Source organism: Pyrus communis, chromosome 15, assembly GCF_041283825.1.
Source record: "Pyrus communis isolate YQ-2024b chromosome 15, ASM4128382v1, whole genome shotgun sequence".
NCBI classification, from domain to species: domain Eukaryota; kingdom Viridiplantae; phylum Streptophyta; class Magnoliopsida; order Rosales; family Rosaceae; genus Pyrus; species Pyrus communis.
In genome coordinates this window covers 7,029,588-7,051,096 of record NC_142579.1, presented here as the reverse complement: position 1 = coordinate 7,051,096, position 21,509 = coordinate 7,029,588, and the positions used below count along the sequence as shown (strand labels likewise).

Below are 21,509 nucleotides of genomic sequence, written 5' to 3'. Positions count from 1 at the left end.
CACATGATTGGATTAGACAGGATAGCCTACAACAATAAAGGTATGTTGAAGGGAAAAATTATAAAATTACGGCCACCTAAAGGATATAAGATGAATTACTCATGAAGAAAACTTATCCATTCTAATTCTCTTCTAATCCCCTCCAAATGAAAAGCCATAAACTATTTGAAAGTTCTTCATTCCAATCTATCAAACTAGCCCAAAGATCAGGGGGATGAAGCCAGTATTTGGAAATGGAACGGGCTATAGATTCTAAGCTAAGTTTTGTTTTCTTCCATCCATGAAAAATCTTGCTAAAATTTTGGCCAAAAGAATTCTAACATATTGTATCATGTAATTTGAGTTTCTAAAAATCTCAAAAGAGGTAACTATTTCGGATTTAGAAGAAAAAAGGACAAGATAACTATTTCGAATTTAGTTTTACATTTTTATTTATTATTTATTTATTTATTTTGCTTGGGACATGAGGACAGTAACCAAGGGGAATTTGAGATGAAAGTGAAAAACAATTTAAAATATTTTTAGATCTTAGTTCATACATTTTCTTCTGCATCTCCCACAATCCTTGCTCCACTCTTATATATCCCACATTACTCTCATGTATTTCCTTCTCAAACACAAAAATGAAAACTAAAAATGGAAAATGAAATGATTATCAAATAGACCCGTAATATTAGGGAGAATACAATTATGTACCACATTTGAATACATAATCTGACAAGTGATTAATACAACTGGCAGTATATATGGCACATCTTCCATTTGTTAGTCTCTAAAAAGTGTTTGAATTTTCTTTTAAAAGACTGATCACAGACGTACATACATGCATACAAATGGCAGTTTTATAGCAAAAGTGATAAGCTTGCCTTGCCAAAATTAGTTCCTGTGTTGCGTCATTGGCCAAAATTGCGTGGCATTCAGGAGGATCAAGTGTCCAAAGCAGTACAACCCTCTGATTAAGAAAACTTCAGAAACCCAAATACGACAGTCATTCCAACTACGCACTTGCTTCCTCCCAAAAGATCAGCGTGCCTTGGTTGAACCATTTTACCAGTTTAGGAAGAGCATTCAGTCAAAGTATTTGAACCAATGCAAAAAGAAAGAGCATTCCTAAACTGACCTCAAAGTCGCTGGTAATGTTTTCGGATAATATTCTCCATAGGCATGCATCAGCATAAGTTTTTCGGATCGCCTTTCATTCAGTAGCATTTATGTGCCCAACGCGAATTATAATTACTAGAGATTTTATTACAGGTGAATTGAATCAAACAAGGAACATTGAATGTCCCTAAGGAAATTCTTCCCTTTGAATTTTAAATTACGACGTACAATGGACAAGTGCATGAAAACATATAGAGTTATAGCAAACAAGTGCACGAAATAAATCACAATAAGGGAAACATATAAACAAACTTTCTTCTAAAATGAAACTCGAGAGAGGGAAACTTATTTATAAGAAATACCCACTTTCTATGATTCTCGGCCAGTCAAAGGATCGAGAGCAAGCAATTCACCACAGGCTATCATATGTAATGGCTTCGACAAATGCAACTTCTGAGTTGAGAGGAGTTGAGAAACTTGTTTCATTGTTGGACGAGATTGCGGATTGGGATGCAAGCAGGAAAACGCAATCCTCACAAGAGAGAGAACTTCCCCTGCTTCCTGATGCATTGGAGGCGATATGCGTTGGTCCATAACGTCCACGATCGGCATTTGATGGGCTAGTAATGCAGATGGCGATGACGATGAGGATGAAGAAGGCACTGATGAGAATGATGAGAACATATCTCCGGGATGCCTTCCCATGACTATTTCCAATGCGACCACTCCAAAGCTATAAACATCGCATTTTTCGTTCACTTCCATTGTATATGCAAGCTCTGCTCAGAATAAGCTCATAGCAATGGGATGATTAGTATATGGATGTCATAATTGAAAGTAAGTTAAAATATTCTTTGTAATATATAAAAGACTTCACTGTTTAAAACATTTTCTTGTCATGAAGAAACCAGAGGAGAATTAATTTTCTATGAACCTTTATTACAAAGAAAACCGGAGGATAATTCATTTTCTGTAGATAATTCATTTTCTATTGAACTCAAATATCCATATACGTAATTCCCTTCCTAGCTAACGGCAAAAAGGAATAATAATTAGCCAAAAATGCAAATAATAAACTGTATTAAACAACTAAGATAAAAAGAGCTAAACATACCAGGTGCAACATATCCATATGTTCCTACAATGCTAGTCCAATTAGTTGAGTCTGGATTCAAAACCTTAGATGTGCCAAAGTCTGAAACAGAGGCCTTGTACTCAGAATCCAGCAAAATGTTTTTGCTTGATATGTCCCGATGTACAATCTGTGGTACGCAATCGTGGTGCATGTAAGACAAGGCATGAGATACACCATTAACCATATTAACCCTTTTTCTCCACCCGACTTCTTTGGCTTCTTCATCTTTGCTCAAAATTGCAGCCAGGCTACCTCTTTCAAGAAACTCGTGCACCAAGAACGAGTGTCGGTAGTGCAAACAGAAACCATAAAGCTTCACAATGTTCCGGTGTCTTACCTCTGTTAGTGCTCTTATTTCATTCAAGAATCCCTTCTCCAAATTCTTCTCGCCATCCCACAGTTGATGGAGTTTCTTCACAGCCACTACGTTGCCACACGATAAATTTGCTTTGTAGACGCTACCTTGTCCTCCACTTCCGATGCAATATATGGAATCAAAGTCTTTTGTCGCCCTTATGATTTCCTCATACATTGACTTCCCATCAAAATTCAAAACTGAAAATGATATTTCTTCTTGCACATTTTTTTCTCCTTTATCGTGATGCTTGTTCTTTCTTTCCACTATGAAGACAATTGTAAAGAAAGCAGAAAGAAGCAAAACTGCCGCTAGAAGGGAGAATGTGATTTTAAATACCCGTTTGTGGTCCTTTCTCGAGCTATGCATGCAGGGTTGCAAACCTTTTACGTTGCCACACAATCCTTTGTTCCCTTGTAAAGCTTCTGGCAGAGCTTCCTGAAATGCTCTGTTGTTGGGAATGGGACCTTCCAATTCATTGTAAGATATATCAACATACGATAAGCCATGCATGCCTTCAAAACTTGATGGTATGAAACCTGAAAGATTGTTGTGGGAAAGATTGAGCATCTCCAAACTCTCCATGGTGGTGATTTCTGGTGGTATGCTACCTTCAAGTGTGTTGTGACTTAAATCAAGTACGGTTAAATGAACTAACTTCCCCAATTTCAGTGGAATTGCTTGTGGGAAATTGTTCTTGCTCAAATTCAAATGGTACAGTTTGAGAAAGTCACCTAAAATGCTCGGAATTGGCCCATTCAGTTTGTTCGATGACAAGTCTAGATATTCAAGATCAATTAGTGATCCTAATTCCAAGGGTATACAGCCTGAAAGTTGATTTCCATTTAACATCAACTTCTGCAAAGAAGTCATTCTCCCGAATAACTTCAAAATCGCCCCAACTAAGTGATTTGAAGAAAGATCGAGCTCATGAATTTTTTGTGCACTGACAATCTCTGGAGGTATGCTACCAGTAAGGTTGTTTCCTGCAATTAGCAAGGTTTCTAATTGTAGGCATTGTCCCCATTTTTGTGAGATTTCCCCATAGAAGTTATTGTGGCTTAGATCTATAAAATGAAGATTTGGATAGATACCAAAGTCTTCAGATATATTTCCCGTCAATTTGTTCCCATTAAGACGAAGTCTTGTGAAGCTTCTGCAAGTTTTCAAGCTTTTGGGGATTGGACCAGTCAAATGGTTATTGGCTATTGAAAAGTTTGCGAGTAGTCCACCGTTGCAAATATTTTGCGGTAAACAACCAGAAAAATGGTTGTTAAACAATAATAGATTAGTCAAATTCTTGAGGTTTTCTATCTCTTGGGGAATGGAGCCAGAGAGTTGGTTATCTCCTAAATATAAGCATTCCAAGTTGCTCAAGTTACCAATGGAAGCAGGAATTGAACCATTGAGCTGATTCTCAGCGAAATCTAGACTCACAAGAGATTTCAAGTTACCTATCTCCTGAGGAATTGAACCAGAAAGACTATTATTGTAGAGATAGAGAAGGGTAAGGTTTGTGAGATCACCTAAGGATGTTGGGATTGAACCACTGAGCTGATTATCAAACAAACAGAGTTTCATAAGAGATTTCAAGTTACCTATCTCTTTAGGAATTGAACCAGAAAGATTATTACTGTTGAGATAGAAAATGGTAAGGTTGGTGAGATCACCTAGTGATGTTGGGATTGAACCATTGAGCTTATTCGTACTCAAATAGAGCTCCAAAAGAGATTTCAACTTCCCTATCTCTTTAGGAATTGTGCCAGAAAGATTATTGCCATGGAGATAGAGAAGGGTGAGGTTTGTGAGATCACCTAGAGATGCTGGGATTGAACCACTGAGTTGATTCCCATTCAAACAAAGCTTCACAAGAGATTTCAAGTTACCTATCTCTTTAGGAATTGAACCATAAAGATGATTGTCGTTCAGGTATAACACAATTAGCTTTCTTAAGTTTCCAATATTTGGAGGGATAGGACCTGTTAAATTGTTATTGCACAATTGTAGCTCTACAAGAGATTTCAATTTCCCTATCTCTTTAGGAATCATGCCAGAAAGATTATTATTGGAGAGATAAAGTAAGGTGAGGTTTGTTAGATCACCCAGTGATGCTGGGACTGAACCATTGAGTTGATTATAGCTAATCACTAGGTGGACAAGAGATTTTAGATTCCCTATTTTCTTAGGAATTGTACCAGACAGGTTATTTTGATAGAGCCAAATATGGGTAAGATTTTGCAGGATACAAATTTTTGGTGGAATACTCCCTACAAAATGATTGTTAGAGAGATCGAGATAGATGAGTTTGGAAAGGAACCAAATTTGAGGTGGAATGACATCAGAGAGATTGTTGACATTGAGGTAAAGGTGTTCAAGATTGGAGAAGGACGAGAATGAAAATTCATGCAGCGTACCTTGTATATTGAAATTGGTAAGGTGTATCGCAATGACACTTCCAACAGCATTGCATGAAATACCCGTCCAGAAGCATGGGGGTGCTTGCGTTTTAGAATTGCTTGAAGAATTATGGGCACCATTATTTCTGGGAAAGTAAGTCCAAGAGGTGAGATTTTGGAGAGGAGTTTGGTTCTCAAAGGTGGCTTTCCATCTGAGAAGTGCTTCAGCTTCAGTAGTAGGACTAGCAGAAGCAAAAGCAATATGACTTGGCGATAAAAGAAGTGGTATGTACAAGATAAGGCAGTAAGCCAGAGGGCATACTTTATGAAAAGCTAAAGATCCCATGGCTGTGTACATATGTAATGCACTTCAGCGGTTTATTTATAATGGCATTCACTAACTTTTCAAATTAATTCGACCTGCACAAGGAAAAAGGGGTGGGAGAAATGAACAAAAATACAGGACTTGTAGAATGTTCTGTTTTCCCCAAGAAATTGACATCTCGTGGTTCAGACCATGGAATAGTCTTTCCCACTGATATTTCGTTCATGACTTTTGAGTCCTCCACAAATTAACTTACTCCAAATCAAAGTCTTTGTTTATTATATACACGTCAAATGCAATTTGGCAATTTGTCTTCAAATTTTTTCTTCAAAGACTAAGAGCTAACAGATCTGCTAGCTGAATGATGCTTAATTGACACTTCTTTTTTTATTTTCAGTATCTCCTGCATTTCATGACTATGATCAAAATTCTCTTTAAGGTCAGTTAATAAATAAAATTCATGATAAAAAGATATTTAGTAAATTTGATTGTAAATCAGGATTCTGGGAAATTAAACTAGATAAAGAAAGTATTCCTTGGCCAGCTTTCAGCTGTAATGAAGGACACTTTGAATGGATAGTTTTACCCTTCAGATTAAAGAATGCTCCTTCTATTTTTCAAAGGAAAATGGACAACATTTTAAACACTAAACCATTTTCAGAATTATTCTGAAATGGACTTGTTTCGTAGTATGCAATGCGTGTTGAATAGTATGCAATGCGTGTTGAATAATTAATAATTCAGTTCTGAAACAGATGGAGGGAGGGGAAACGACTTTGTAATCATTTTAACGTACAAGAATTTCAATTAATTATTGATGGAATGGCCAAATACCAAAATATTTACAACCTTTGAATAAACCCCCCTTATGCTCTTCATCAATGCCTATATTGACAGAATGGACAAGGGTTGGCTTGCTTTCAATTTTGAGTCTTTCTTTGAGTGTTTAGTGGTTTTTCTTATCACTTGCTTTTAATTTAAATGGCCTTATAATTAGGGGAAACAACTTTGTAATCATTCTCATAGACTATTCCTGTGCTGAGAGATCAATCCAAATCAACACTAGCTACTTGGGCTGGAATTTTTTCCCAAAAATTCCAAACCAAACCAAAAAAATCCGGCTCCCATTTTTTGCGCTTGTTGAATTTAGTAAAATTAAATTAAATTTATGAAACAAAATGAACTTGATGATTTATTTTCATTTTTCTGGTCAAGAAAAATGAACTTGATGACGAAAGTGAGTTTATTCTTAAAGCACGACATAAACAGTTTTTTTTAAAAAGCACAACCATCCCAAACTTGCCTTGATATAAACGACAGTATGACACATCTTCGACTTGTTCGTCTCTGCAATGTCATACAAAATCCTAGAACATGTGGAAACCACAAGAAAACAAAGAGAGAAGTATTTGAAATACATGTACAACAGAACACACTTTATACAATGTTGAACCATAAAATTGTACAAACAAATGAACATAAAATAGATAGAATAAGCCTTAATATAGTTTTAGCCGAGACACAGCGTGAAACACAGAAAAGAAACATATATCTCATAGTCTCAAGTGACCAACGTATCAAGAGCAAGCAATTCAACACATGTTATCATATGTAAAGGCTTTGAATCTCTTATAATAAAGTTTGTATCTTCTGTTTTCATGGACGATGATGTCTATTGTGGTAATTCGGCGCTCTCCATCAAACGTCATGTTATTGCCAAGTATTGTACTAAATGTGGACGGACCAACCACTGGGAAACAAAATGCAAGAAGCATCCTCTGCCCGTTAGACAACAGAATAATCGATATTATTATAGGGTTATGCTACTGGATTTAATCGAGCATGTATTTATTCAGGTTTGAGACTTGCATAACGTTCAATCGATATTATTATGTAATAATAATACCACCATTCAAACGCATTTCATTTGAAGGATTCCTTCCATTGTTCTTTCTTTTCAGCCTTTTGAGTGTTAATTTCTCTGTGTAAGTGACTGGTCCAGACTAGTCAGTTTGCTCATTCAAATCAAACCAAAAAGAATGGAAATTAGAGGGAAATGAAGTAAGGCAATTCTAATATCTTTGTGAAGTATCTGGATACTGAAAACAGCATCCAAATGTCTCAAACACCATAAAGGTAAGGTGTATACTAATCAGGGATGGATAAAAAATTATACAGTAACACACCCCAAGCAGAAGCCTGGTCGAGAATGAGTTGATATAGCACCTGACCACCATTTAAAGCTGACTCCATGAGAAAATGATCAGCTTCCTCTTGAACCATCGGGGAGTAACTCACCACATGTGCTGATTTAGATTGACAATACATGCAGTTTGTGCAAGTGGAAGTGCACTTTAAAATAGTTAGGCAGATGTATTGATATGGATATTGTTGATGCACAAAATCGGCGAGGACTTTGGTACAACAGAAAGTGTGAAGTTTATGACCTTCGCTAGATTGCTCTGGTCATTAGTGTGGATAAGTATGTAAATGAATAGAGACAGGGAAGCAAATAACACAAGATGTACGTGGTTCACCCAGATTGGCGACGTCCACGGAGTAGAGGAGTTCTCATTAGTTGTGAAGGGTTTACACAAATACATAGGTTCAAGCTCTTTTTTGGTGAGTTCTAGTGAATAGTTTAGTACAAATGACATTAGGGATTATTGTAGGGAGAATGATCTCCTTTTATAGAAGAGAGTTTCTAGTTTTGTTTTGACATTGACACGTGTCGTGTTGTGATTGGCCTCTGATATTGACACGTGTTGCACTGTGATTGGCTTCTGATACCGACATGTGTCGTGTTGTGATTGGCCTCCTGGTTGGAGGAAAAGTCTTGTGGGTCCTTGACAGTATGCTGTTGACCGGTGCTTAGTAGTTTCGCGATTGGTCAAGTATGGTACAAACAGTGCTCCCCTAAGTTCCTGAGTGAGGGAATCTCCTCGGTTGGGGACTTGCAAGATCCAAGCCATTGAGTAATCATGAAACTTCCAAGTACCGAAGTGTGGTGCCGCCTTCACTTGCCTTCTCTGTCCTGTAAGTAGGTGTGGCATCTTCTCTTGGAAGTACTTTTCCTTCATCCAGGAGTGGTATCTTTGGTTGGCGTTGACGCACAAGGTAATGTATCATTTTTAGTTGAAGCTTACTTGTAGTTTCGAGTTTGGTCAAGTGCGATACAAACCATATAGTAGGAGTCCCCCAAGTCTTTAAGCGAGGAGATCTGCCGAAGGAGGTGACAGACAAGGTAAGCAATCAGTCTCAGATCGGTAGGTTAATCTTAGGTTCCGGATGATTGTACTCATTCTCCTTGTCTCTCATTTAGCAATAAGGACAAAGAGAAGAAACAGGGAGAATAGATGATATGAGGTACTTTTGTTTTTGGAGAAGACGGACGAATCGGCACGTGCTTTGTTGTACTTGACTTTCCACAGGTGTATTCTTGAACTGGGCTAGAGGGTTTTCTGGTGTCCTCCAAAGGAGCGAGCCGACTCCAGAATTTGAGGGTTAAAACAAGTCCGTCAGACCTGGAGTATGCTCAATCCTGATGATATGGGATACTTTTACTGTTTGACAAAGTAGTAGATGTGGTATGGCGAAGCTTTGTTCTTCGACGACAGTGCTAGCAAAAGGCTGTTGAGGCTTCTCGATCTCTTCAATTAGAGCAATGATGTCGAGCTTGGATTTGACATAGACTCTTCTATTTGGATTGTGCGGTTCCACAAGAAGGGCGTCGTGCTGTAGTGATCTGTTCTAGCTAGCCATTGAACCTTCTGCTTCAATCTTTTGTATAGCATAAATAGTGCACAACCTTTGCATTTAAATGGTCCCTCAGAGCACGACTTCTCAGTGACTCATCCATGTTTGGCAGCTTCAGTGTAAAGAGCCAATATCGTACCAACTGTTCTGAGGTATTTGCCGAAGGAATTCATGACCTTGACAACAGTTGAGGATGAGTACTCGAGAGCAATGCTAGGCAAGTGACCAAGCAAAGGTTCCGGGCAATCAGTTCTAGATCGGAAGTTTGATTTCAGGTTCCGACTGATTGCATTCTTTCTCCTTGTCCTGCAGGTAAGAGCAAGGGCAAAGGAAAAGACAGGGAAAAAGCATGATATGGGATACTCTTGCTTTCAACCCTAATGATATGAGATATTCTTGCTCTGATGTGGCTGGTTGGCATGGGTATTATCGAAGGAGAACAAAATAGAGTATTTCGAGAGGCTAGATTGGGAGGGCCATTTTGGATGTGAGGAAGTGTTGAGCATTTTTTTTTATTTGGCAGGTCTGCCTGGTTGTGAAGGATGAAGGTCGACATATATAGGAATTATCCCAACAGCGAGTTGTAATGATGTTTCTTTACCCTTCTCGGTCAAAGAATGTAGTGGTCGTTGCAAGGTTCACGTGTTTTAACTTTGTCAGAGCACTTTGAAAAAGTGGTCTGTGGTATCCAGAAAGCTGATGTTGCATGTGAGGATTATGGACAAATTTTATTCAATGAAATCCGACTTCTCGAAGTTCGGGGAGCGGTGCCTCTTCGATTTCTGAGCAGGCAATCTTGTTGGGGATATGGTTCTCAAGATTCGGAGAGCGGTGCCTCTTCGATTTCTGGGCAAGCAATCCTATTGGGAGTGTTTTCTCAGATGTGAAGAAAGGTTAGGCATTTTTGCAAGTCTGCTTTGCCACGGAGAACAGAGATTGACACACATAAGGATTTTACAATAATCAAGCAGTGGTGTTATTGCTTTATCCTTGTGGGTAATAGTAGGGTAACTGGGCCTTCAACATTTACCTGTCTTAACTTTGTCAGAGTTCTTTGGCAAAGTTATCCTTGGTATCCGAGGAACTGATGTCGCATGTGGAGATTGCTAATAAATTTTAACCCAGGAAATCCGCCTCTTGAAATTTGGAGAGTGGTGCCTCTTTAATTTTTGAACAAGCAGCCTTATTGAAGATCTGGCTCTTTCTTTTATAGGAGCACCAATTAAGTTCAAGGAGTCCGTTCTGAAAGTTATTGCTTGTAGGAATTTTTCCCTTATCTTCGTACTTCTGAGACTTACTGTACTTCATTTTTTTTCTTTATCTTTTCTGAGAATGTCTGGCCCCTCCGACCGTCATTTGAACTTGAATGCTGTAGAAGAGGTAGCCATGTCTCTTCAAGATAACATATGGCGTCCATCCTTCTTATCTCTTAATGGTCCCCTTACTATTGGGGATTCTGTGAAGAAGAATGATATGACCGCTGCGGTGGTGGCCAAGAGTCTTCTTACTCCCAAAGACAACAGACTACTTTCCAAACGGTCCGATGAGTTGGCTGTTAAGGATTCTCTGGCTTTTAGTGTTCAATGTGCAGGTTCTGTGTCTAATATGGCCCAACATCTATTTGCTCGAACCCGCCAAGTTGAATCGTTGGCGGCTGAAGTGATAAGTCTCAAACAGGAGATCAGAGGGCTTAAGCATGAGAATAGACAGTTGCACATGCTCGCACATAGCTATGCTACAACCATAAAGAGAAAGCTTGACCAGTTACAGGAATCCGAGGGTTAGATTTTAAATGATCATCAGAGGTTTGTGAGTTTGTTCGAAAGGCATTTGTTGCCTTCATCCTATGGGGCTGTACCACATACTGAAGCTCCAAATGATTAACCTCTGGTGCCTCCTCTTTCTGGGGTTCTGCCCAGTACTGAGGCTCCAAATAATCACCCTCCGGTGCCTCCTATTTCTGGGGCTTTGCCGAGTGTTGAGACTTTTCCTGAGTAGCCTTTGTGAAGGCGCCCTCCTGTTTGTTTGTTTTGATTCATGTGTATGCACGTATTTGTAATTTATCGAAGATATCAATAAATAAGCTTTACTTGATTCAACATGTTGTGTTAAATACACTAAGGTATCCTTCACTAAGTTCTTTGAATTTTTTATTTTGTTGAAGTTTGCATGTTAAAACTTCGTGGGTGGACCCTGTGGGTTGAAATAGTGCTCCCTTAATTTCTTGAGTGAGGAAAACTTCTCGGTTGGGGACTTGAAAAATCCAAGGCACTGAGTAGTCGTGACATTTCTGAGTACCAAGGTGTAGTGGTATATGATAGGAGTCCCCCAAATCTCCGGTCGAGGGAGGTGTCTTGCTAGTAGGCAATTTTCCAAACAAAACTTCACCATTTTCCTTTCTAAGTGGTTGCCCAAAACTTCTCATTCATATATATATATTTGGTATGAAAGTTGTTAGGCCCAAAGAAGGGGAGGCCTAGGCTCTTTTTTATTTATTTTATTTTTATTTTATTTTTATTTTTTTTGAATTTTTGAACTTTTGAATTTTCGAAAATGTTTATATTTTTATTTATTTTTTATTTTTATTTTTATTTTTTTTGTGAAGATTTGATGTTGAAGTTTTGTAGGTGAAGTTTTGGTGTTGAAGCTTTGTAGGTGAAGCTTTTGTGTTGAAGCTTTGTAGGTGAAGCTTTTGTCTTAAGCTTTGTAGGTGAAGCTCATGTGTGTTGAAGCTTTGTAGTTGAAGCTTTTGTCTTGAAGCTTTGTAGGTGAAGCTCTTGTGTTGAAACTTTGTAGGTGAAGCTCTTGTGTTGAAGCTTTGTAGGTGAAGCTTTTGTCTTGAAGCTTTGTAGGTGAAGCTCTTGTGTTGAAACTTTGTAGGTAAAGCTCTTGTGTTGAAGCTTTGTAGGTGAAGCTTTGTAGGTGAAGCTCTTGTGTTAAAACTTTGTAGGTGAAACTTTTGTGTTGAAGCTTTGTAGGTGAAGCTTTTGTGTTAAAGCTTTGTTGGGCACCATAAATTGATTTTGCTTCACACTATCTTGATCAAGAGTGTGTGAAGCTTTTGAGAATTGTAGTTGCTCTCCATTGATGAAACTTTGTTTGATGTTGAAGCTTTGTTTGATGTTGAAACTTTGTAGGTGAAGCTTTTGTGTTGAAGCTTTGTTGGGCACCATAAATTGATTTTGCTTCACACTATCTTGATCAAGAGTCTGTGAAGCTTTTGAGAATTGTAGTTGCTCTCCATTGTTGAAGCTTTATTTGATGTTGAAACTTTGTGGGTGAAGCTTTTGTGTTGAAGCTTTATTGGGCACCATGAATTGATTTTGCTTCACACTATCTTGATCAAGAGTGTGTGAAGCTTTTGAGAATTGTAATTGCCCTTCACTTGTTGAAGCTTTTGTTGGCACCATAAATTGATTTTGCTTCACACTATCTTGATCAAGAGTGTGTGAAGCTTTTTGAGAATTGTTGTTGCCCTTTACTTGTTGAAGCTTTTGTTTGCACCATAAATTCATTTTGCTTCACACTATCTTGATCAAGAGTGTGTGAAGCTTTTGAGAATTGTTGTTGCCCTTCACTTGTTGAAGCTTTTGTTGGCACCATAAATTGATTTTGCTTCATACTATCTTGATCAAGAGTGTGTGAGGCTTTTGACATTTGTTGAAGTTGTTGAATTTCCCAATTTCCTTTTTTTATTTTTTTATTTTTTTTTATTGTATTTTATTTTTTTTATTTTGGGGGGGGGTTGAAAATTAGAAATTTGAAAATGTGGGAGAGACAACATATACCAATTTTGCTTCCACACTGTTGAGTAAGAGATTGTGATGCAAGCCACACCTTGTAGTAGTCGAAGGTTTGGATGAACCATATAAATTGAATTTGCTTCGAACAGTCTTGATCAAGAGTGTGTGAAGCTTTCTACGAGTTGTAGTGTTTGCATTGTTACAAAGGAGATATGTCTGAAGCAGATGTAAGAAGGCTAAAGAGCTTGATCTTCGTATACCATGCATTGAAGCCGTTGTTGGCTTGCAATAAGATTTTGTTGGTGACTATAACTCTTGTTAGGCATAAGTGCTCCCCTAGTTGAGTTGTAAAGCTTGAGGGTTTTGATTATTTGTGAATACTAGGAGTTCACATGTACAAGTTGTACCACTCATCTTCTGGTTGGTGTAATGAATGGTGAGTTGTTTTCGTCACTTGGTTAGTGGTACGAATGTGAGTTCCTTTATCACCTTTCATCACATTTCATCACCTGGTTGGTGGCACGAAGATGAGTTCCTTCTTCACTTGGTTGGTGGCATAAGTGGCAAGTTGCCAAATGATATTAGAGTACAGGTTGTACATTTTATCACTTGGTTAGTGGCATGAAGGAGAGTACAGGTTGTACATTTCATCACCTTGTTGGTGGCATGAAGATGAGTTATTTCTTCACATTTCATCACTTGGTTGGTGAGATAAGGGCAAGGTGTCGAGGCACATTGTAGCAAGTGTCGAATGACACAAAGTGTGTTGAACCTTTTCGAAGCACAGTTGGCTTATGTATGGATGTGTTGGAATGTATGATGGTTATGTATGAATGTGTTGGAATATATGATGTTTATGTTGATTGACATGAGTGATGCTTATGAATGTTTTGCTATGCATGAAGGGATCCCTTGTTTGGATATAAGTCATGTTGACATATACTCAGACTTTATTTCATGTTGTAAGCATTCGTGTTGAAGCTTTGAACCTGAGTGTTTCAGTGATAGGGATGTAAGGGAGTTAGGACCAAGTTGTCTAAATCACCTTTTTATTGAATTGATGCCAAATGGCCTTCATTACATAGGATGCCAAATGGCCGTAGCTCAACACTTGTACAGTGTGAGTCTACTTGTAATAGTACTTCAAGTGATCAGCGTTCCATGGATGGCCAAAGGTCTTGCCATCGGAGCTCCTAAGCTTGTAAGAACCAGGGCGACTGATGCAAATAACTTCAAACGGTCCATCCTAATTTGGGCTAAGCGTGCCTTCACTCGGGACTCTGTCGTAGAGTAGTCTTTTCTTCAATAACCAGTCCCCCACTTTGAAAGAGCGAGGTTTAACTCTTGAGTCATAGTAGTTGGAGATGCGCTGCTTGTAGGCGACATTCCTCAAATGAGCCTGGTTTATGTGCTCCTCGACTAGATCCAAGTTGAGGGTAAGTTGTTTGTCATTTTCACTTTGCATGTAGTTCTGGACTCGAAACGTTGCTTGCTCAAGCTCAACTGGGACAACAGCCTCTGTAACAAAGGCAAATGAGAATGGAGTTTCTCCTGTTGAAGTTCGATATGAAGTGTGGTACGACCAAAGAACTTGGGGTACAAATTCTGGCCAACAACCTTTAACCTTGTCCAAGCTGGTTTTCAAAGTGCGCTTGATTATTTTGTTGATGACCTCAACTTGTCCGTTAGACTGGGATGAGCCAGGGAGGCAAAACATAAGTTGATGTTGAACTTAAAACAGAACATCCTGAACTTCTTGTTGTCAAACTGTCACCTATTGTCCGTGACTATCGCATTAGGAATGCCAAATCTGCAAAGGGTGTTCTTCCATACGAAGTCTTCTATTTTTGCCTCAGTAATGGTTGCCAATGGTTCTACTTCGGCCCATTTTGTGAAGTAGTCAACTGCAACGATTGCATAGCGGACCTTGCCCTTTCCTGCAGGCATTGGGCAGATCAGATCAAGTCCCCATTGGGCGAAGGGCCAAGGGCTGATCATAGGAGTAAGAGGCTCGAGAGGGGAGTGATGAATAGTTGCGTAGCGTTGACACTTATCACATGAGCGGGATATTCTGATGGCATCTTGGTGGAGTGTTGGCCAGTAATATCCTGGGCGAAAAGCCTTGTGTGCTAAGGATCGAGATCCAGCATGATCTCCGCAGACTCTTTCATGTATTTCTCGAAGGACAATTTTCGCTTCCGCAGGTGTGAGGCACCGTAAGTATGGTAGGTTGAAACCTCGCTTGTAGAGTTGGTCATTAATGATTAGGTAGCAGGTAGACTTGTATCGAATCTGTTTAGCTTGGACTTTATCATTTGGGAGAGTGCCATGAACAAGGAATTTATAAATTGGGGTGATCCAGTTATCCCCCTGTTGCAAGTTGCACACTTCTGTGACCATGGTGCTTGGTGTTGTCAACAATTCGACATGAATCTTTCTCCCAATCTTGTCTTCCACTGCTGAGGCGAGGCGAGCCAAAGCGTCTGCATGACTGTTTGTCGCTCGAGGGACTTGGGTGATCTGGTAGTGGAAGTGCTTGAGCAAAAGTTGCGTTTCCCTAAGATACGCTGCCATAGAGTTATCCTTTGCATCAAAGTTGTTCGTGACCTGGTTAACCATCAATTGGGAGTCACTGAAGATATTAATTTGTTTAACTCGAAGGTGTTTGGCCAAACGTAAGCCTGCTAAAAGGGCCTCATACTCGGCTTCATTGTTTGACACCTTGAATTTGAAGCGGAGAGCATCTCCATTGCCACTTTGTCGGGGGTAGTCAGGACTAGTCCTGCTCCACAACCTTGTTGGTTGGATGAGCTATCAACATATAGAGTCCATACTGGGAGTGTTGGTTCTACCTTCCTGGTTTCCAGGGGTGATGAAGCCGCTACCTCAGGTGTAGAAGAAATGTCAACGGGATAAGTGAATTCTGCAATGAAATCTGCAACTGCTTGGCCCTTTTCAGCTAACTTTGGGTGGTAGGAGATGTCAAACTCTCCCAGTGCTATGGCCCATTTGATCATTTACCCCGAAGTGTCAGGACTTTGAAGTATTTGTCGGAGGGGGTGATTGGTAAGCACGATGGAGTGTGCTTGGAAGTAGGGGCGAAGTTTTCGAGCAGACATGACTAATGCTAGAGCTAATTTCTCAATGTTGGAGTATCGTGTCTCCGTATCTTGTAGAGCCTTGCTAGCGTAGTAGACAGGTCGTTCGATACTACCATCTCTACGAATGAGGACGGAACTGACTGCTGAAGCTGTGACAGATAGATAGACAATTAGGATGTCACCAACTTCAGGTTTGGAAAGCAGATGAGCTTTACTCATGTACTCTTTGAGGTTCTTAAATGCTTCCGCACATTCATCGGTCCATGTAATATACTTCTTACTTCCCTTAAGTGCTTTGAAAAAATGAGCGCATTTGTCTGTGGCCTTAGAGATGAACCTGGTCAAGGCTGCCACCTTGCCAGTAAGGCTCTGGATGTCTTTTCAGGTTACTGGTTCTTTCATGTCCATGATTGCTTTGATCTTCTCGGGGTTAACTTCAATGCCTCGTTGGCTAATCATGAAGCCCAGAAATTTTCCAGAGCCCACACCAAAAGCGCATTTGTTGGGGTTCAACCCCATTCGATACTTCTTCAGGATGGAGAATGTTTCAGACAAGTTGGCAATGTGTTGGTCAGCATGTTTGCTTTTGACTAACATATCATCAACATAAACTTCTATGTTTTTCCCAATCTGTTCAGCGAACATTGAATTGACTAATCTTTGATAAGTCGCCCCTGCATTCTTTAGGCTGAATGGCATGACTTTATAGCAATATAGCCCTTTATCAGTGGTGAAGGCCGTGTGTTCTTGGTCCGAAAGGTTCATGAGGATTTGATTGTACCTTGAGTAAGCATCCATGAAGCTCAAGAGTTCACACCCTGCTGTAGAGTCTACAAGTCTATCAATGAGAGGAAGGGGAAAGCTATCATTCGGGCATCCTTTGTTTAAGTCAGTGTAGTCGACACACATTCTCCATAAGATCTTTTGAAGCAAGAGACTTTCCTTGATTGGATTTTTCTTAACAAGGACCACATTTGCTACTCACGTTGGATAATTGACTTCACGGATGAAGCCTATACTTTTAAGTTTTTCAACTTCTGCCTTTATTGCTTCATATCGTTCAGCATCATAAGATCTTCGCTTCTGTCTCATCGGCTTGGTCTTGGGATCAATACTCAAGCGATGACAGATGATATCGGGAGAGATGCCTGGCATATCCTCGTATGACCAGGCGAAGACTTTAGTGTTCTCTTGCAAAAAAGAGATCAATGCCAACCGAATGAGTGATGACAAAGTGGTGCCAATCTTCACTATGCGATCTGGATAATCTTTTAAGATAAAGACCTTCTTCAACTCTTCAGCAGGTTGTGCTTGCTGGGTGAAAGAGTCATCTCGAGGATCGTCGGGTTGATTGTTACCACCGTGAATATTCAAGTTGGCTTTGTCCGAGCTAGTCTTGACAACTTGGTCATGTATAAAAAATGTTTCTTTGGGTACATGCAAGTGTTGTTGCTTGACTGAAGTGTTGTAACATGATTCTGCACTAAGTTGATCTCCTCTGATGTAACCATTGCCATAGGGGGTTGGAAATTTCATCAACAACATATGCGTGGATACCATGGCCTTGAGATCATTAATGCCTGTGCGCCCAAAGATGACATTGTATGCCGTTGGGCAGTCGACCACCAAGAAGTTAGTGGTGATGGTGGCTGTGTATGGGCCTGTACCGATGGTGAAGGGTAAATGTACGCTCCCTAAAGGTTACACGATATCACCAGAGAAGCTTATCAGAGGAGAAATCGAGTGATCGAGCAAGTGTTCAGCTACATTAAGTGTTTTGAAAGCTTCAGCAAACATGATATTGACTGACGCCCCCGTGTCTACCAGGATTCGTCGTACATTAAAGTTGGCTATGTGAGCCTCCACAATCAGTGGGTCGTTGTGAGGATAGATGATACCTCTTTCTTCCTCAGGGTAGAAACATATTGGATCCCAGTTAGGCTTTTGATACTTGCCTCCCCTGATGTCTTCCACGTGAAACACTTGGTGGCCAGGCTTCAACGTTCGTTCATTGTTTTTCATGGCCCTGTTGGAAGATTCAGATATGGGTGTGCCACCGCTTATGGAATATATCACATTCACTTGGCGTTGGTTGCGGTTATCCCTTGGAGGGTGAAGGAGGAACTGGTCAATTTTTCCTTCACGTGCCAAAGCTTCAATATGATCATAGAGGGTGATACATTTCTCGCCGTCATGGCCATTATACTCGTGGTAACCACAAAACATGCCTGTGTTCTTCGTGGACTTGAAATCTGGCTCCCTCGGCCTTGGCTTTGGTATCAAGTGAGCTATACTGGGGAAAATGGCCGTGCATGTGGCGTTCAAAGGTGTGTATGTCTCATACCTCGGGGTAGGACCATTCTTGACACGTGTTTGGCCCATTACATTGACCGCCTGGGGGCGAGTATTATCGTGGTGATACCTTTGGTTATCACGATAGTGCCCTTTACTCTTTTTATTAAAGTAAGACTGGTGAGGATGGAAGTCTTTCCTCTTGCCCTGAGAATGATACGCCTGTTGACTTGGCGAGGTATTAGGTAGGGCAGGGGGAAGCGTCGCTGCTGTTTAGAAGGTTGAAGTCTTCTCATTCGGTTGGATTTGGCTTCCATTCCCCATTTGCTGATAAGGGATGGCTGTAGGGGGTTTCCCTTGATATGTCCTTTCCTCGGCGGAGGCATGGTTATAAGCCTGTGCCATTACCTCAGAGTAAGTCTTCTAAGTGTTAGCATTGATCATGTACTTGAAGAAACAGTCACGTAGGCTTGCCGTGAAGGCTTTAAGGGCGGTCTTGTCATCTGCCTCAGCACAACAAGAAAACTCATGGCTGAAGCGGCCGGCATACTTTCGTAATGACTCATCCGGCTTCTGGCGAATAGTGTACAAGTCATTTGCGGAATACAAGCGATCTGTTTGGAAAATGTGTTGAGAGACAAATAGTTTCCCCAGTTCCTCAAATGAGTCTACTGTCTCAGGTGGAAGACGGAAATACCAATTTAGAGCTCCGCCAGAGAGGGTAGAGGGGAAGAGAAAACATCGTTCTTCGTCAGTGTGCATCCGGTATGCCATGGTGGACTCAAAGAGGTTAAGGTGTTCAATCGGGTCCTCCCTTCCAGTGTAGAGTTGTAAGCCAAGCTTCTGCTTTGTCTTTGCTTGGAGGGGGGTGTCGAGGATCCGTCTTGTAAGAGGGCCAGGCTTAGGTTGGTTATAGTCAGGTATTTCGGCCTAACGTTCGGCCTTCAACTTGTTTACTTCCTAAAGGAGTTGTAGGACAAGAGGGTCCTGAGTGGAGTCAGGTACTGCTGGATTCTTCTTCCGTAAGTCTTCATCTCCTCTTGGAAGTAGGAAAGCTTGGTCAAGTGCATGTGATTTTTCTTTGGACTCACCGTACTGACTTCCAGGGCGAGCCTGTCGAAACGCCCCCGAGTCCTTCGTACCTTCATATTCCTCTAGGACATGTCGCTCATTCCCTAGATTGGCAATTGGCTTGGGGCATGGAAGAGGACCGAACCTTTCAGAAACCCTTGGATCATTGACCTTCGAGCTTATGTGGATGGGGTTCTCTCGACGTTGCCTCAGGAAGTCCCGACAGTCGCGATAAACGGCTTTTGATCCTTCTACTCCTTCTGCAAGAAGATGCCTTCCTCCACTTCTCCTGCTTCGGGTTGAAGCAGCTGGGTCGAGAGAGGTCTCATGTTGATCAACACCTTGATGAGTAACTCGCTCCCCATTATGGATATCCATGTTAAAGGCAGGTGATCCCCTGTGTTGGGGGGCACCCAGGTGGTGGTTGACTTCCCTGGGGGCGATGAGTTCGTGTGTTTGAGTATGCCTAGCTTCATGGAGCATTCCGAAGAGCTTCTCATACTGCTCCTGGAGGATCTCATTCTTTATCGCTATCTTGTTGTTTTGAGCCTCTAGCTCATCGACTTTAGCCTGAAGAGCAAACCTCTTTCGTTCTTTCTTTCGTCGCTTTGCACTAAGTGCGAGGGGGGTGTCGTTCTGCGTGCTGTGGCTCCCTTCACTCCCCATGTTGGAGAGGGGTGCCTGGTCGAAGGAAAATGTGCGAATGGTGGAAACCAGCTTGACAAAGCTGGAGAGAATAGGAATAAGTGTGATTCCCACAGACGGCGCCAAATGTTGATGCACAAAATCGGCGAGGACTTTGGTACAACAGAAAGTGTGAAGTTTATGACCTTCGCTAGATTGCTCTGGTCATTAGTATGGATAAGTATGTAAATGAATAAAGACAGGGAAGCAAATAACACAAGATGTATGTGGTTCACCCAGATTGGCTACGTCCACGGAGTAGAGGAGTTCTCATTAGTTGTGAAGGGTTTACACAAATACATAGGTTCAAGCTCTCTTTTGGTGAGTTCTAGTGAATAGTTTAGTACAAATGACATTAGGGATTATTGTGGGGAGAATGATCTCCTTTTATAGAAGAGAGTTTCTAGCATTGTTCTGACATTGACACGTGTCGTGTTGTGATTGGCCTCTAATATCGACACGTGTCGCGTTGTGATTGGCTTCTGATACCGACATGTATTGTGTTGTGATTGGCCTCCTGGTTGGAGGAAAGGTCTTGTGGGTCCTTGACGGTATGCTATTGACCGGTGCTTAGTAGTTTCGAGATTGGTCAAGTATGGTACAAACAGATATCAACGATTTCGAATAACTTCAAATCCTTGCATTGCAAACATCAGCTGTTGCAGCGTATATTGGAAATGAAATAAACCTTATTCCTCATGAGATGGGGGTGGGAAAGGAATGGAACGAAAGAAAATGCAGTTCTTTCCAACCAGAAAAATAGAAAAGGAAACTACTTTGGTAAAGCTTTCATTTTTTCAACCAGGAGAGAGAAAAAAAAAGGTCACCACAGCGTGACAGAGGACAAGGTTTAGGGATAATATAAAAGTTTAGATTCATTAGTGTCCAATGCAACACAATCCTCTGATTAAGAGAAAATGAGAAACACAAACACATCATTTTACCAGTTATGACGAGCATGCAATCAATGTATTTGAACCAATGCTAAAAGAAAGTGCATTCTTAAACTGACCTCAAAAAGTCACTTGTAAGTTCTTTTTCCAGTTCCTTGAGGAGATCATCTCCATAAGCGGCGGCATGGATTGCCTCTCATTGAGAGGCATTTCTATGCCCAAGATTGATAACCAAGGCCTCATTTGTTCCCCATCCTGCAATCATATTGATCTAAAAACTCAAAATTAAACAAGATCAAACAACATAAACATGAAAGTGACAACGCAGAAAAGAAAAATACGAAAACTGAAGATAGAATGTCCTGACTCCTGAGCAAATCCATGCTTTCGAAAGTGACTATACATTTCTAACCAATATCAAGCCCTTTTGCTAAAAGGGTGATCAGAGCTGTTTCAAATAATTTAGAATTTGCCAATGCAGCTTATACATTAGCACTACAAACGAATCCAAGAATCAGACAGATTGAATAATTAATTAGCTTGACTATATTTCTTCTGCAATAAACGAACGCATTTTCTTCTAGTAAGAACTGAACAACCTCCCGTTCTTTTATGGTTTCTAATCGTCAACCATTAATCATCTGTATTCAAAATTTG

General features: G+C 40.5%; 2 protein-coding genes and 2 pseudogenes across 2 annotated transcripts; 1 reads left to right on the top strand and 3 right to left on the bottom strand.

Annotated features, from left to right (window-relative positions):
- Positions 1 to 1,295: 1,295 nt before the first annotated feature.
- LOC137716515 (uncharacterized) lies at positions 1,296 to 5,333 on the bottom strand. Its single transcript, XM_068455974.2, has 2 exons — positions 2,216 to 5,333; positions 1,296 to 1,880 (listed from the first exon to the last, which is right to left on the bottom strand). Exons 1-2 carry the CDS (start codon positions 5,331 to 5,333, stop codon positions 1,471 to 1,473), a joined length of 3,528 nt encoding a protein of 1,175 aa, XP_068312075.2. The 3' UTR covers positions 1,296 to 1,470.
- A 5,067-nt stretch (positions 5,334 to 10,400) lies between these two features.
- LOC148690458 (uncharacterized) lies at positions 10,401 to 11,118 on the top strand (annotated as a pseudogene).
- A 2,819-nt stretch (positions 11,119 to 13,937) lies between these two features.
- LOC137714436 (uncharacterized) lies at positions 13,938 to 16,131 on the bottom strand. Its single transcript, XM_088684918.1, has 4 exons — positions 15,833 to 16,131; positions 14,645 to 15,593; positions 14,122 to 14,501; positions 13,938 to 14,028 (listed from the first exon to the last, which is right to left on the bottom strand). The coding sequence occupies exons 1-4, from the start codon at positions 16,129 to 16,131 to the stop codon at positions 13,938 to 13,940; spliced, it is 1,719 nt and encodes a 572-aa protein (XP_088541044.1).
- Positions 16,132 to 17,613: 1,482 nt separating this feature from the next.
- Positions 17,614 to 19,941, bottom strand: LOC137714437 (uncharacterized; annotated as a pseudogene).
- Between the last annotated feature and the right edge of the window lie 1,568 nt (positions 19,942 to 21,509).

Coding starts and splice junctions, on each gene's coding strand:
- LOC137716515 (XM_068455974.2), bottom strand. CDS start 5,333: ATGGGATCTTTAGCTTTTCATAAAGTATGCCCTCTGGCTTACTGCCTT. Junction 1,881..2,215: donor ATATGGATATGTTGCACCTG/GTATGTTTAGCT, acceptor TATTCTGAGCAG/AGCTTGCATATACAATGGAA.
- LOC137714436 (XM_088684918.1), bottom strand. CDS start 16,131: ATGAGTAAAGCTCATCTGCTTTCCAAACCTGAAGTTGGTGACATCCTA. Junction 15,594..15,832: donor CAAAGTCCTGACACTTCGGG/GTAAATGATCAA, acceptor GTTGTGGAGCAG/GACTAGTCCTGACTACCCCC. Junction 14,502..14,644: donor AGGCAAAAATAGAAGACTTC/GTATGGAAGAAC, acceptor GGCTCATCCCAG/TCTAACGGACAAGTTGAGGT.